General features: G+C 44.3%; 1 protein-coding gene across 4 annotated transcripts in view; it reads right to left on the bottom strand.

Moving 5' to 3' along the window:
- Positions 1-13,520, bottom strand: part of LOC146361404 (tensin-1-like) — a 121,638-nt gene extending 108,118 nt beyond the window's left edge. The window contains exon 1 of one of the 4 annotated variants that reach the window (XM_084921928.1): positions 12,578-13,520. In XM_084921928.1, the coding sequence (XP_084778054.1) occupies positions 12,578-12,673 (96 nt within the window). In that variant the 5' untranslated portion in view covers positions 12,674-13,520. Of the gene's footprint in view, positions 1-6,027; positions 6,285-12,577 lie in introns of those variants that run through there. The other 3 variants (XM_084921924.1, XM_084921923.1, XM_084921927.1) reach the window with 3 other exon arrangements.
- Between the last annotated feature and the right edge of the window lie 2,047 nt (positions 13,521-15,567).

The raw sequence follows: 15,567 nt of genomic DNA, 5'->3' as shown, positions 1-15,567 counted from the left end.
TCTGAGTGCAGTTTCATGTCATTTGGAGGTGGGTATCGACATCAAAACAGCAAATATCACAACCATGTGGAACGTTTTCATTGATCTTAAGCAATGGAGTTTGGAAATTACTTCAAATAATACAGCAGGTGATGAAGTCACAGAAAAGCCCTTTAAATAGGACTTAATTCTTCATCTTTTAGCTGCTCTCTTTAGGAGTAGATTATCTGCCTCCATCTCATCCTAACCCTTAGAGCTTCCTCCATCTTTCCTTATAGTGTATCACACCAACCCTCTGCATGTCTTGGTTCCTCAAGGAGGGCAAGTCCACCCTGTCTCTGCTTCACTCTCTTCTTCAACTCTCTGTCTGTTTCATTGAATGGTTGATCATAGATATTAAACTCATCTACCTTAACTACCTCTGCTCCTTGTTAGATCTATCTCCCTCTCATTTCCACATATTGTACTGTCTTTTATTCTTCTTCTCTGCAGAGCAAAGCTCCACCTTTCCAGGCTCTCTTCCGCCTGTTTCCTACTCTCACTACAGATCACAATGTCGTCTGCAAACATCATAGTCCAACGAGACTCCTGCCTGACCTCATCGGTCAACCCGTCCAACATAAGGGCTCAGAGCCGATCCCTGATGTAACCCCATTAATCTATCTGTCACTCCTACCACAGAGCTCACCACTTTCTCACTGTCCTCATACATGTCCTTCACCACCCTCACATACTTCTCTGACAGTCCCAACTTCCTCATGCAGTACCACAGTTCCTCTTTTGCCACCCTATAATATGTTTTCTCTAGATCCACAAAGACAAACTGAAGCTCCTGTTGACATTACCCATATTTCTCCCTCAGCACTTTCAAAGGTCAAATGTCTTCAGCCAAGGTAGCACAGTTTTCACTGGCTTCCTGTTAGCCAGATGGTTTTACTTAATCCAGGACTCTCTTGATGATTGGAATGTTTCATTAGGGAAAGATTTTTTTCCCTGGATGCCTTTCTTGATGCAACCCACCCATCCAGGTTTGGTATCAACAGTTGGAGAACTCTGGCTTATGCTGCCCCAGCCCAGATGGCTGCATACAAACTTATGCTTAATTAAGCGGATTGTTAGAAGGATGGTTTTTGGATGGTTTATTAAAGTATTTCATGTTTACTGTAATAGTTTTCATTCTCATATAATCAATGAAACAATCTTTATTATACAATAGACACAATGCATTGTTGGTGTTTTTGAAAAATCTTAAACTATTAGATTGTTGTCTGACTAAAAACCTTATTCAAGCTTGACCTGCTTTTTTCTGGACTTTTATATATAAAAGGGCTAAACATTATGCTGTGGGGAATTAGATACCACACATACAGACGCTGAAAGAGATTAATCTCTCAAGAATCTCCTCACTCAACACATGTTAATTACTAAGCAGGGATAGTAGACACACTGTTATTACAACCAGGCCACACACATACACACACACACACACACACAATACAGAGGTGACACACACAGAGGCGTGGCAGGCAGTAACGGTCCAATCAAAGCCGGATTGATTTTCAGAGCTCACTGGGGATTCTGTTCAGTCAATAAAGGACTCTGTTAGACAACTGGAGGCATGATGGATCTACCATACATCTTTCCTTATAGTGTATCAGCTGCCATGTACTGGACTACAACACAGAAGGAAATTGAGCAGTGCTTAAATCATGGCAGGTTTGCTATGTGATGTGTTACAAAGTACTCTGTAAAATTTGCAATCACAATTTTTAGCAGTGTTGGTCAAGTTACTTGAAAAAAGTAATCAGTAACTAATTACTGATTACTTCCCCAAAAAAGTAATCCCGTTACTTTACTGATTACTTATTTTCAAAAGTAATTAATTACTTAGTTACTTAGTTACTTAGTTACTTTTTAAAAACACGATTTACAACCTGAATAGGTGATAAAGTGATAGCTCTTTCAGCCCAATTCTACGTTTCCTGCATAATCCAGCATACAAAATGTAATCAAATGGAAAAGTCCCTTTTTAAAACTTGTTTTATTAGTTTTAATCTTTTAACTTTATGCATCAAGCAAAAATTTAATTATATGCAACATTCTCTGACTGGAAGAAATTTGTTTAATATTTAAACCTATTTTCTGCACATTCCAGCACATAAAATAAATTTTTTTTTTTTTTTTTTGTGTTTACACTCAGTTAGGTGGAGGTTTACCCTGGTGCAGGTGTGCCGCGGCGGTCAGTGGAAGAATCCGCGAGTTTCTCTGTGAGTTTCCCATTACGTCGTAGCTACTCGGTGCTTGCTTGGAAGTTTAGGGGGTTTTTTTGGCTGTAAAAAGAAGTTTTCTTCCCACGCACAACGGACACTAATGTTTTTGTCACTTTTTATGGAATCAAACTTAAAGTAAGGTCAGTACTTCCACGCTTTAAACGCTGCACGCTCATACTCTCTCCCGCACTCGATATATGATCCATTGTTGATCTGCACACAGCTGTTGTCACGAATGTCGCACTCGCTTATGTCACTGTCATGAGACATTCTGGCAAAAAAATCACAGTTTTAGTAACGCAGCGTTCCTACAGGAAAGTAACGGTAATCTAATTACCGTTTTTGCAATAGTAATCCCTTACTTTACTCGTTACTTGAAAAAAGTAATCGGATTACAGTAACGCGTTACAAGTAACGCGTTACTGCCCATCTCTGATTTTTAGCAGCAGTCAACAAAAAAACGAAAGAAAGAAATGAAAATATGAAAAAGAAAAAACACAATACACAATATATAAATAATATCTTCTTTCTGATACTGTGCTTGTATTGTAAATATTTTAAAGCACTTTTTTTTTTTACAACCCTCAGTATTTTTGTACGGCCCACTAGAGGACCGCAAAACTTACACTTTGAATGTGCACCGGAAAAACACGTGGAGGTGGCTACCGTTTGCCTCACTGCAAAAAATACGATCAGGTACAAACAGAGAGACATAATCAGTCCCCAAAACTTTGGGGAGTTAATAGTTACAGCTAATTGCACGACCGCTAGCCACCTTCAACCTGTCCACCACTAGCGTGACAATCATGGTGGCAACGATGCAGGGTAAAGTGAATAAGGCCCACAGGCCTACAGACCACTTTGTTACTCCCTGACAACCACTCATTGCTTTGGAAAAATGTGTATTCCCTGGCTGGTTGGCAAATATCTCTACGTGATTTCTTTGTTGGCTAGCAGATTGCTGTGGTTGTCCATAGTTTGCATTATAGACACTGGCTTGTCTGCACATACTTGCCAGGGACTTTTCAAATAGTAGTGAGACTTTGAAAAATGTGACACAAACCAGAAACAGGGACCATCATTAGTCTTCAAAGTAAAAGTTGTGGCTTTCAAAACATGTCATCTATACCAGTGAGGAACAGATTTTACTTCGAAGATGAACATTGTTCAATTCTGATTTGCACCCTATTTGAGACTCATTTCACTTGGCAACAGGTAGGAACCTTCAGGAACTCTCACCAACCAGTCTGGGAATAGTCGTCTTTCCTTCACAACATTCTTCGGACGCCGGCTCAAAGCCGACCGGGAGGTCGAGGCACGATGTGCCGGGAAAGCGGTGTTCCTCCCGGCTGTAGTAGGTCTCGACCTCCCATTAGCTTCGAGCTAACGGGAGGTCGAAGGGCGAAGAATGCGGCTAAAACTTTTGCGAGATCTCGCAAAAGTTTTGCGAGATCCCGAGTTTGTTTTGCGAGATCTCGCAAAAGTCCGTCTTAATTTTTTTTTCTCCCATGTCCCCTGCGGGGCTCCGTACATTAGGTTGGAGGGCAACTCTTGAGCAATGTGCAGTTGACTTCACATGAAAAACCTCTATGGACGTCTATGACAAAAAAGTTCTTAATAAACTTGATCTCTCTAATTACTTTCCTTACATGTATTTATGAGCTCAGTCACTAATTTAGAGTGCTACTGAATTATTCATCATGTCATTGTTTGGTAATTTTGTCTTTCACCAAGGAGGCAGTTATACTGTCAGCTTCATCCCTCTCATTACGTCCTTCATCAACACACCAAGATGGCTATAGTCAAAATGGTCATCTTCAAAACAGGACTTCACAAAGCAATGGATGACAGCACCGTAGCTACTTCCAGCTTAGCAAGAACAAACATAATGGCTCAAACGGGCCACTAGGTGTAATGACATTAATAGCTGTTAAATGTTACAGTAGTTACAAGTAGTGGGTGAGTGGATGAAAAGGTAAGCTTATAGTTGATAAGTGAGTATAATTCATACATAATAAGTTGAAAGTTGTTCAGCTCCAGGTAAAAGTAAGTAAGATGTTATTAAGAAAGGGTTTTTTAGTCTTTCTGATTGGGTGTATGGTATGAAAAGGTTTGGAACCACTGGTCTTTGGCTCCAAAGTGACTACACTATGAAAAAGCAATACCAAGATGTTGCTTAGTAAAGACACTGTAAGTGTTAGCAAAGACAACCAATAAGAATGAAGCAGAGAGTGGCGGTCTACAGTCCAACATGCAACAGTGCAAAGTAGCTTGTCCATAAACCCTGGGGTACCCTGGTTGCACTCCGATAAACACGGGCAGGAAATTCTTCTGCAAATTTGTTGAAAAATATACCGCCGGCTGCTGTGTCAAATAACAGTTGTTGTTATTCTTAGCAGGGTTCCTTAGCATATTGTAGAGCAGTAATGAGCTCACAGAAGTGTTTGGCCAGTCCTATAGGAACTAGCCCGCATTTGTGGCTGTTTCTGTCAGGATGTCAAATCTAATATTCTCCCTGTGTGCGTGGGGCTGATAAATTATTAATAGCGTGTATTTGAGGAGCTTTCTTAGAACCTGCTTCTTGCACGTCACTCAGCCTCTGCTCGTTACTCCTCTTTCCTCCCTCTGCTAACGTCACGCCTCACGACATTCATCTCCGTTTCCTTCTCCTTCCCTTTTCAGCCCTCGTCTCCTTTTGTGGATGTGATAATATTGGAATTGGAAGCTTTGCATCTGGACAACTCAATGCCTCACTTTGAGTGCGTGGGAGCTTTTCCTCCGCTCTGCCTCTTTCCCCTTGCATCTAAATGGCTCTCTGCTCTGCTGCAAGCTACAGAAAAGTAGGGCAGATGCCTCATTTAACACTTGGGTGCAATCATTGAGCAGTGTGTATACATTACACAAACACCCCCAAAAAGCAAGAAATTCATCTCCTTCTCCAATAAAGGTGGTGCTGCAGCTAGGTTTGTAAAAAGCTTAAGCATCTGATGTGTCAATATATCAACATGGAAAAGCTGTCATTTCAAAAACGCCACATTTCACATGTTTAGGAAGAACTGTTTGAATCTAATCTGATTTTATGCAACTATGCAAGAGAGAAATTCTTGTTTCTAATGTTTCCCCACATCAGGGATTGGCCTGCCCAACTTTTGCTTAATTTCTTTTCTGTTTTGTTGGTATTTTGGTTTCTGCCCCTGGTTCCTGACACACTCAGTCAGTCCATGATAGGAGAAGAAGTGAGCAGCAGCAGATTAAATTATACAGGAGAACCCAGAAATAGCTCTAATGCCGAGGCCGCGTGGACATGGCGATGTAAGTCGCCACTGAGCAGTCAACTAGATTATCCCTGAATGCATCACAGCATAAAGCGGACTGCTGTGGGTTTGACTGCCGTGCAGCTATCCGATGGGATGAGCTTGACCTTTAGTAACCAAAAAATATAAAAGACGCTAGAGGAGGGATCTAACATTCAGGGTGGATTAAAGGGCCATTAGACCTTTAAATTTTGGAGCAGTCACCTTCCAACTTCCAGCTACGTTAAACACGTAAAACAGAGGAAGCAGCTGAGCTGAACTGTCCACACTTTCACCCACCACGTGTAAACACAACCACCCACATGACAACATCTAGAAATGTCACAGAGCATGTTAAAAAAAAAAAAAAAGATAAGTAAAACTTCACATTTGGAAACACCTCTGCCAAATATCACATCTCTTTTGTTGCTTACAGAAAGATTGACGCCTGAGACCTGCACGCATGCCCTTCTCCAATCTCTTACCCAAAACATGCAGGAGAGGCAAACCCAGGTCCTGGCCCTCCCTGCCAGAGCAGAGGGCATCGGCAGAGACACGGAGGGCATCCTGCAAAAAAGATGCCACTCGAGGGGGCTCCCCAGCCTCACAGCTGAAATCCACAGTATTCCCAGAAATTCCCGGCAGTTCCACACAGGCCGCATAAATCCATGCCAGAAGTGCGAGGTGCACCGAGGGCGGGGAAGCAAACCCTGCTCTCGTTTTTCTCACTCTGATGGCCTTAAGTCTGTCTCTCTCATGTGAGCTCCCTCCCTCTCTTGCTTCTATCCCTGCTCCTTCTCACTCACTCCTGCCTTCTTGAAGTGTGGTAACGTTATTCCGTGGAGCAAAGGGGGAGGTGAGTCTTCATTTTTTTCCCTCTCCCTTCCAAAACTCCCTTCTCCTCAAATGATCCTTGTTAACCCCTCCTTTCCCTCCTCTCCACACACATATACACTCTATTCATTGACCACCCTCCGCCCTCCTTCAGCTTCCTTACATGGCATACCTTACCTCTCTTCCCCCTCCACCTCTCTTCTTCTGCAAGCATGCTCGCTCATGTCTGCGCTAATGTCACTTCAATTTTTCATCGGCAACCCCCTTTCCTGTTTCCAGATCCTCTCGCTCTCTACTCCAAAATAACTGCAGGACTCACCAGCTGTCATGACACAGCTGAGGGAGGCCAGGTAAACAGCTTACATGGAAAAAAAAAAAAAGCAGGTACCCGCTTCTGTCGCTGCACATGCAACCTCATGCGTACGTCCTTCAGGAGCCGAGGTGCACATATGCTCCCAATAGTTAACATGTGGCAAAATTAGTATTAAGCCTCGTTCCGATGTCCCAAAAGTGCTAGGCTAGCAATTTTCCCCACAAAGCTGGGTTCAGTTATGGAAGAAACATTGAAAAAAAAAACCCACAAATGGTCATAATTAATGCAGCTAAGGGAGCGATGCACAAACTAGTATGACACCAGAAATTCACTTCCCCTTAAGACCCTTCTCGTCTTGTCTGTTCTTGTCTATTTTTAACATGTATTCCAATAAAAGTGTTTAATAGTACCATATTTAAAAGAGTCCTAAAATTGCCAGTCTAGTTGACCTGGTGTAGCATACCAAAAGTATTCACTAGTTTGCCTTCACACACATATAAACTTGAGTGACATCCCATGAAGTCAGATCACCCTTTGCAGCCTTAACAGGTTCAACTCTTTGGGGAAGGCTTTTCGCAGGTTTAGGAGTGTTTATGGGGATTTCTGCCCATTCTTCCAGAAGTGCTTTTGGGTGGTCAAGCACTGATGTTGGACGAGAAGGCTTGGCCCACAGTCTCCGCTCTAATTCATCCCAAAGGTGTTCTGTCGTGTTGAGGTCAGGACTTTGTTCAGGCCAGTCAAGGAAGGGACAATCCCCAAACTGTTTCCACAAAGTTAGAAGCATGAAATTGTCCAAAATATCTTGGCATGCTAAAGCATTAAGAGTTCGTCTGACAACTACCGTTGTCCTGGCAACTGCCAAACCCAGACTCCTGTAGATAGAGAAGTGTTATTCGTCACTCCAGAGAACAAGTCTCCGCTGCTCTAGGGTCCAGTGGTGGTGTGCTTTACATGACTGTGACCTTGGCATTTAGCCCCAAGTATCCATACAGAGTTTCGAGCACATACTTGCTCATACAAATATATATATATATATACATATCGTCATTGTTGTTGTGACAATTTGCTTGTTATAGGGAATTAGCTCCATTTTCTTACAGTGGAAGTGTACATCCTATGAAAACTTTTCGAACATGCTAGGCCCTGGTCCCTCAATGAATTTCTATCTGAAACTAATGTTTGTTGCTTCATTTACCCCGCCTTTGAGCACAACTTTACTCGGATTGGCTGCCCCCCATAAACACAAAATTTGAATAGTAAATTTTGGTGGAAGTACTTTGGTTGTTTAAATACTACATATCTAACAAATTGTGCAGGCTTTCCATCTTCCCATTCCAACCGCCCCCACTTATGCCACACATTTCTATCTGCATGAATGTAAACATTGCACAGCACATGACAAGGGGGTTGCTACATGTATGTGTATGCAAACCGCAGCACTGGATCCACATTAAATCAGCAGTGGAGGTGCATTACATCACTCCACAGTCAGATCCATAAAGGGCTAAGAGCCAATTCATTTTGAGAAAACACCCTCTATTGATCCCTGCTGCTCTCCATCACTTACACTGTAACAGTTACCTCAATCCATAGGCTAACCTGACACATAATCCGTGTGTGTGTGGGTTTATGTGTGGGTCTGCCTTTGCAAGTATTTTATTAACATAATGTCAGCAAACAGGACACATGGGGGAAATACTGCAGGGTGTTCTATGGCTGTCCTGAACTCCTTTTTTAAAAATTGATTTCAGTGTCTGTGTTTGATACAAGACAACTTCCACTTCCCTCCAGCTGACTGGTCTAAACTGGGTTGCTAGCAGCCTCTAGTGGCCTTCAACCAACCTTGAGACACACTCATAAGAGCACCAGAAAGCATTTCTTAAATTTTGGGGCTCACACATGCATCTCATGTTGTTCCTTTCTCCTCTGATGGAGCCAGAGTAGCCATTTAAGTGATACTTTACTACCTGCGAAGCACATTGATTTTGGCTCCGCTACTGGGAGTGCTGGATTTTCTCAGTACAACATTTTTGCACAGTTAGGTCAGGTTCTTATTCCCTTATTCCCACTGCAACATGCCGGAGCTCTTTGAAACAGGCAGACGGGCAGGCAGCACACAAGCATGCGCACACACACATTGTTTCCCACTGAATTGCACCCATGGAAAAGCAGATTTAGGCCATGGGACAGTAAAATTCCCTTTAAAAAACTACACTAAAGGCATTAGTGTACCACTGTACCTTTTTAAAGATTGTAGGAACTCTGATTTATGTGTATTTTCACTGATGATGGTGACATTTGATCACTAGCTCCACTAATGTGAACAAACAGATGACAAAAAAATTCAAAAGGGAAAGGAGAGAAGAGAGAGAGAGAGAGAAAAGTCAAAGATATGAATTCCACACTCCTCTGGAGTCTCTTCTTCTGTCGCTGGAGAATCCATCACATTAAAGCTTTAATGCTAGAATAACAAAGCATCCATCACGTTGAATGCCCCAGAATACAGAGAGCCATTCAGGGCAAAAGCCTGCAATTCCCTGGGTGCGGTACCTGTGCGCTGTTCACCAAGGCTGGCCAACATTTTTTTTGTTTGTTTGCTGTGGAAGTTAGGAGCATGTGATAAATGCAACAAGCAATGAATTGGGTTTTTGTGCATATCCTACTGAGGCAGAGCCCAGAGAGCTGACTGACTGATGTGAATTTACAGCTCAGGAATACGGAAGGAAAGGAAGAGGCAGCAAAAAGAAAGATAGCTAGATGAAATAGGAGGAAGGAGATGGGAGACTGGAGAAGGACATAAAGAAAGAAAATAAAAGGAGGAAGAGAGGAAAAGAGGAAAAGAGGACGGGGTATTGGGAAAGTGAGACATGGTTTAGTCAATGAAAAGAGAAAGAAAGGGAAATATGTGTGAATGAGAGGAAGATGCGTAACACAAAACATAGTAACACATACGACCAGCACAGCTTCCCTCACTCTCCCGACTCTTTCTTCCATCGTACGTTCACAGTCACAAACGCACAAACCCGCAGTATCCCCAGCTGCATCTCCTGTAGTAACCCAGCCCCAATCCACGGCGACCGTGTGAGCCGGGTTACCATGGAAACTGAAAACCTCACATCAGCCCTCGGGGGGAAGGCGCACATAGCCATACCTCTCCACTTTCACCTCGCAGTCAGTCACATGACCAGCTCTAGTGCTGCAGCTGGAGTGGCAGAGCGGCAGCAGCAGAAGTAACAACTCACTGAATGTGAATGCTGACTGCAGAAGATGAGACAACACTGGGATAATACAAACCTCTATCACAGAAGCTCTATGTGCAAAAAGTTGCTAAAGGTGTTAAACTGTAGCTCTAATGGACACATAACTAAGAGACTGGTGATATGATTTCCACCCGCTTATCCAACCAGGGATGCAGGGGTTTGATCCTAGCCCAGTTCACACTGGATGAACCAGTCACCAAAAAAAGAAAGACTAATCCGAATCCACATCTACAGCCAATTTAGCACACTTGGACTAAATTACCTGTGTGAAACACAACCTGGAAGAAGGAGAACATGCAAACACAGCTCAGAAAAGTCCAAGATGGCCTGCAGGTTCAGATAAGGTGGAGGTGTTCCCGGGTAAAACATGTTGAACAAAGTTACGCCCTGTCAAGATGTCAAGGTGAGCCTAGGTTATAGCCTCCTACATGCCCAACTGGCTGTCTTATTGCCAGTGGGGCATAGTGCACACTGCTTCACCTGCTCACAGTTGCTGTGATTCTGCCAGCCACTCTGCAACCCAACTCCTTCTTTCATGTCATATCTGACTTAAATTCATATCTGTTGCCGCTGATTTGTTCTACAATATTTATGTAATTTTTTATGCATTGATTATGTAATCATATTCTTTAAGATAATGGTCCTTAGTTGGTGGGCAGGAAGAGGTAGTACATGCTCACACTGTAAATGCACCCAAAATATCTGCTGCAGCAGGAAGGGTTCAAACCCACCCCAGAGACTTTAAAGCTTCCTTACATCTTCCTTGTGTCACACCTGCTCACCAATGAGGGATGCAAAAAAGCCTAATATCTTAAATTGTTTCTTTATTTGGTTGCTGTGGAGCCTGTTTTCTTAAAATAAGTGACAACTACCTTCCCCATCTTTTTCAATTAATGATAGAAGTTTCTAGAAATAAGTCTATACAGAGGACGCTGCTACAGAGTCCAGAAGACAGTTATGCTTAATTGCTCAATTACTTGAAACGATTTGAATGACATAGTTTAATTATGTAAAGTGCATGCATAGTCATATCCCTGATGACAAGCATTTATCCCCTGTTGCAGTACGGATACAAGAACTGCATCCAATAAAAGCTAGGGTCATTCAAAAAAAAAAAAATCTTCACTCTACAATGAAGACACAGCCGGTGCTGCCGGGACTGAGCAAAAGCTGCGTCTGAATAAACCTCATGAATTGGGGGATTCATTGTAGAAGCGCTAGCAAGCTTCACACACATTTACACACACATACAAGAGAGTGCGACGGTGGTGGTGGTGGGGTTGGTGGGGGGGAGTAAGCGCGGGTGTAGAGATAAGGAGCTGCGGCAGTGAGGTGTGGGGGTGGGGGGTTGTTTCTGGTATTGGCGCTGGTGGGAATGTGTTGGGGCTTGAAGAGATGGGAGGCTGCAGCAATCTACGGTGTCACCAGGACCAAAAAACCCCACCGTCACCAGACTGTGGAACGCCACTGCTGCTCTAAATGTTCTCACAGGAGCGCAGCACTGCAGCGCTCGAGCTGCAAAACCCTCTGACTGAGATGTGTGTCTGTGATCAAACGCTTTCACAGTGCACGTTCGGCCAAAGACGATGACTGAAATGAAGGATGCGAGGGCATGTGAAAATTCCAAAAGGTGTCTTCTCCTTATGGGAGCATTCTGGCTAGGAGACATATAATTTTACTGCTGAGGATGCGGTGTGTTACGCTGATTTGTTTCTAGTCTTAGGACAACTGCTATGCAGTTTAAAAAAGTATCAGGGAAAGAAAATGACCTTAAAAAAAAAGATCACCCCAAGCATTTTGTGTGGTGTCTTCGCATGTGTGCGGCTGTGGACATGAGGAAACAGTGCTATTTAAACATGTGAGAGTTGTTACACATGATTGATTATGTCCTAAAGGAAGTTACAGCTTATAAAACTGAGTGTGCATTTGGTCAATCTCATTCGCCAACTTCCACATGACCATCGGAATATGTCTTATGGATGAAAGCGTACAACCTCCTTTCCAGGATGGCATGCAATAGCATTAGATGAATTGGGGGTGCGGGGTGTATCAGGAGCTTTTTCACCCCCACTGAATAATGGTGCATTACCATTCTGCTGCTGTAAAAGCAAGGTGACCCGTATCAACCCTGAGGTCCAAGTGCTTGGTTCTAGAGGCAAATTCACAACCTGATGCCCGTGATTCCATCTCTGTCGCCACCATTATTATCTGGAGCACCTGCCTGGAGATCTCTTGGAGATGTAACACTGACCTTGAAACAGCACTTAGAGAAAGGCACACCAACTGGTCTTCCAAGGCCCGTGGTCCACGATCGGTCATCAAAAGCTCATTTTCACAGCTACGTCATTTGATGGTTTAACCAAAGCCAGCTGTGTGCATGCTACAGCTGAGCGTGGCGATTCTTAGGAAGGCCTGTTCTTGTGAATATTTCATGCAGCGTGAGGATTTCAGACACACTCTTGTTGCCAATCTTTGCAGAAGAAAGGTCGAAGCAAGCCACAAAAGACTACATGTGCAGAATTTGCCCTCTAAGTCCACTGAATTCCTCCTCAGTCTTCCATTCCCAGCATCCTTCTCTCTCTCTCTCTCTCTCTCTCTCTCTCTCTCTCTCACTGTGTGAAGCCTTACCTTGTTTCGTTTGGCCCCCCGCAGAGGAAAGAAGCAGGCGAAGAGGAACTTGCCCCAGCTGATGACGGCAGCCAGGCACCAGTTGAGGCGAGCCATGCCTGCGTCTGTCCCGTCTTCTCTGCCAGCCTCTTATCGCTCTAGCCCCCCACCCCCCACCCCTCAGAGGTCTGGAATAGGATCTTGTAACCCCCAACTATGCCCACCTCCCACAAAAAAAAAGAACAATGATATCAAGGAGGAAAAAGATCACAAAGAGTCACGAAACCTTCTCGTCCTAGTCCGTTGAGCAGGTGCGAAGTGAAAATGTTCCTTCAAGTCAGATGTAGTTTAGGGGTGGGGGAGATTTTGTTTTCCTTCTGTGGTGGTCTTTGGCAGTTTTCGGGAAACCTGTCTGGCTGTGTGTCTGCAATTCCAATTTGAAAGGGAAGTGGTGGTGGCGGCAGCGGTGGCGGGGTAGATAACTGGGGCTACTGGCGTCCCACAAATGACTAGACCCTCAGATGGTCTAGAGGGATCCACAGCATTCAAAAGCCTAAAACTGAGTCCCTGTCTTCCCATCCATCCGTCTTTCCCACGACTACCTCCACTCTCACTCCTCCTCCGTTCTCCTGCTTTCCAAAGCCGGGTCTAGATGAGTCAGTCCTCAAAGTGTGATGAGCACCGCCGGCTGCAAAACGCGAAGAGCCCGACGCTGATCGACGACACTGTTACACATACACGCGCACTGCCGCTGCTGCTGGCATGCCCACACTCACTTGTCTCTCACACGCGCACACATACGCTCGCCTGCGAATAACACTGTCCTGGTGGTGCATACATCCACGGGCAGAAGAGCCCCCCTCTCTCATTACAAGGCTCCCCTCCAGGCTCAGGATCCCCCGGTGGTTCGCACTCACACTCTGCTTACACACACTTGTCCACCTCTCTCGGTCTGTGCTGCTCTCTCACACATACATCGATGCTGCAGCACTTACTCAGTCAGAGCGGGAGGAGGGGAGCAAAAGAGTGAAGAGGAAGAGGAAGAGGAGGAGGTGGAGGTGAGGAAGAAAGGGAGAAACGACTGGGAAGAGAAAGGGGAAAAAAAACGATAAGACAGAGGCTTTCTGTTGAGTGTGTTCATTCAGTGTTTATATTCCAGGGGTGACGGCAGAGTCAGCGAGGAGACCGAGAAGGCGGTAATGTGCGCGTGTATGAACGAAAGTGCGCATCAACTAGTGATAGCTACGAGAGGTGGAGGAGTGACAGGAAGGACCGTGAGAGTGAACAGAGGAGTCAAAATGGATGGATGGGAGGCATCGGGGGAAGGAAGAGAATGACATAAAAAAAGGGAAAGCAGAGAGTGCGCAGCATATACAAACACACACACATGAAGGGACATGCGGCAGCCGTCACGGTGCAAGGCTGATACAAAGCAGGCACAGGGTGATGATTGTTTTGTGTGTGTGTGCATGTGTGTGTGCAGAACTGGGTCGAAGGGAGCTAAGGAGGGAGGAGAGGAGGAAGAAAGGATGGAGGATGAGAGAACAGGAGAGGAGAAGGGTGTTGAATCATTGTGTCTTGGGTGATTATTTCCCTTTTCTCTCCCCCTTTTCTCATATGTACACACACACACACACACACACACACACACACGACTGCAGGTGGTGCACAGGCTCGTTCACTCTGCTGCAGTCTCTCTACGCTTCAGTGGGAGCACATTCTCACTGCAGAACGCTGCCACCCCCCCCCCCCCCCCCCAAACCCCACAACCCATCCAATCCCCGACCCCTCCCACCCAGCACACCACTGCCACACCAACGCAATCACAACACATCAAAGCAATGAGCGAGGGAGATAAAGTGTAGAGAGGATGCTGTTCTGTCAACCAAAGCTAGCTGAAACTGAGGGGTGGGGTGGGGTATAGATGTTTGGATGTTTGAGGGGGGGGTGGGGGGGATAACAATAATAGTTGCTTGGCGATATCCAAATGTGCAGGCGATAAAAGATAAGTATAAAAGTTGACTGATTGAAATCGATCTTGAGTCGGGTCTTGCTATGAAGTGCATCTAAAAGAGTAAGCCTTTATGCTCAGCATTACTGAATAAAGAAAGCTACATGACAGTTAATAAAATGTATTAATATCCTGTCAAAAGAAGTGATGCTTTTGAGCAAGGCAATATTTCCCAGATGTTACAGTAACACCATGGAAAACAGTGTTTGCACACTGCAGCAGGACCAAAATCACTGTGACCCCGTATATTTGAACTCACTATCTCGTTGTCTTTGAAATGGATGCTTCGAAGATGCAGACCAGGTCTGCCCCCACTAGCAGTCAGTCGCTGTCTTCAAAGCAACTTTGGTGCATCAAGATGGCGATAAAATGGCAATAAGACAATGTCAGTCTGCTATCAGTTTAAAATTGAATGGAGTCAAGTCTGCAAATACATGCTATAATGTAGCATTCAACCACGATAAAGTGGCAAAAAGCACAGATTCGTATAATCACAAATTCAAGAAGTTCATATTAAACTGTCCTGGTCTGTGGGTCTGGTTGGGTTGTTTTGAATTTTCTGTTAAGACTTCTTAGTCTGCAATTGAGGTTTTCTTTCATTCTGTAATTTAGTCAGCATGTCGTGGGTGTAAGGGGTCTATTCTTTTCTTCTCTCACTAAGCACCCAAAGGACTTCCTACTACCACCAGAAACTAGAGAAACCCAAGGAATCATCCTACCAACCTTCCAGTTGGTAGATGAACCACTCTACCTCCTGAGCCACTCACAACTCTTTCTTATGGCTTCTTGTTTCTGTTTAACTGCCTGACTCTGTCGTTAATTTGTTCTTGTTACATTTGTGACCTGATTTTAGAATACTATATATCTGATTCCTTGTATTTTACTTTCATCTGGTCTCCTGAGTGTTCTTTCCCCTTGTTAAGTCTGTGTCTCTGTTACACACTTCCCTTTAGACATAGTAGTTTCTGCTGTGTCTTGTTACCCCTGTGTTTCCCCTCTC

This window comes from Perissodus microlepis, chromosome 23, assembly GCF_051167445.1.
Source record: "Perissodus microlepis isolate ML-2025 ecotype Zambia chromosome 23, ASM5116744v1, whole genome shotgun sequence".
Classification (NCBI taxonomy): Eukaryota; Metazoa; Chordata; class Actinopteri; order Cichliformes; family Cichlidae; genus Perissodus; species Perissodus microlepis.
Note: the sequence above shows the minus strand (reverse complement) of the source record. Positions and strands in the feature narration are given on the sequence as shown.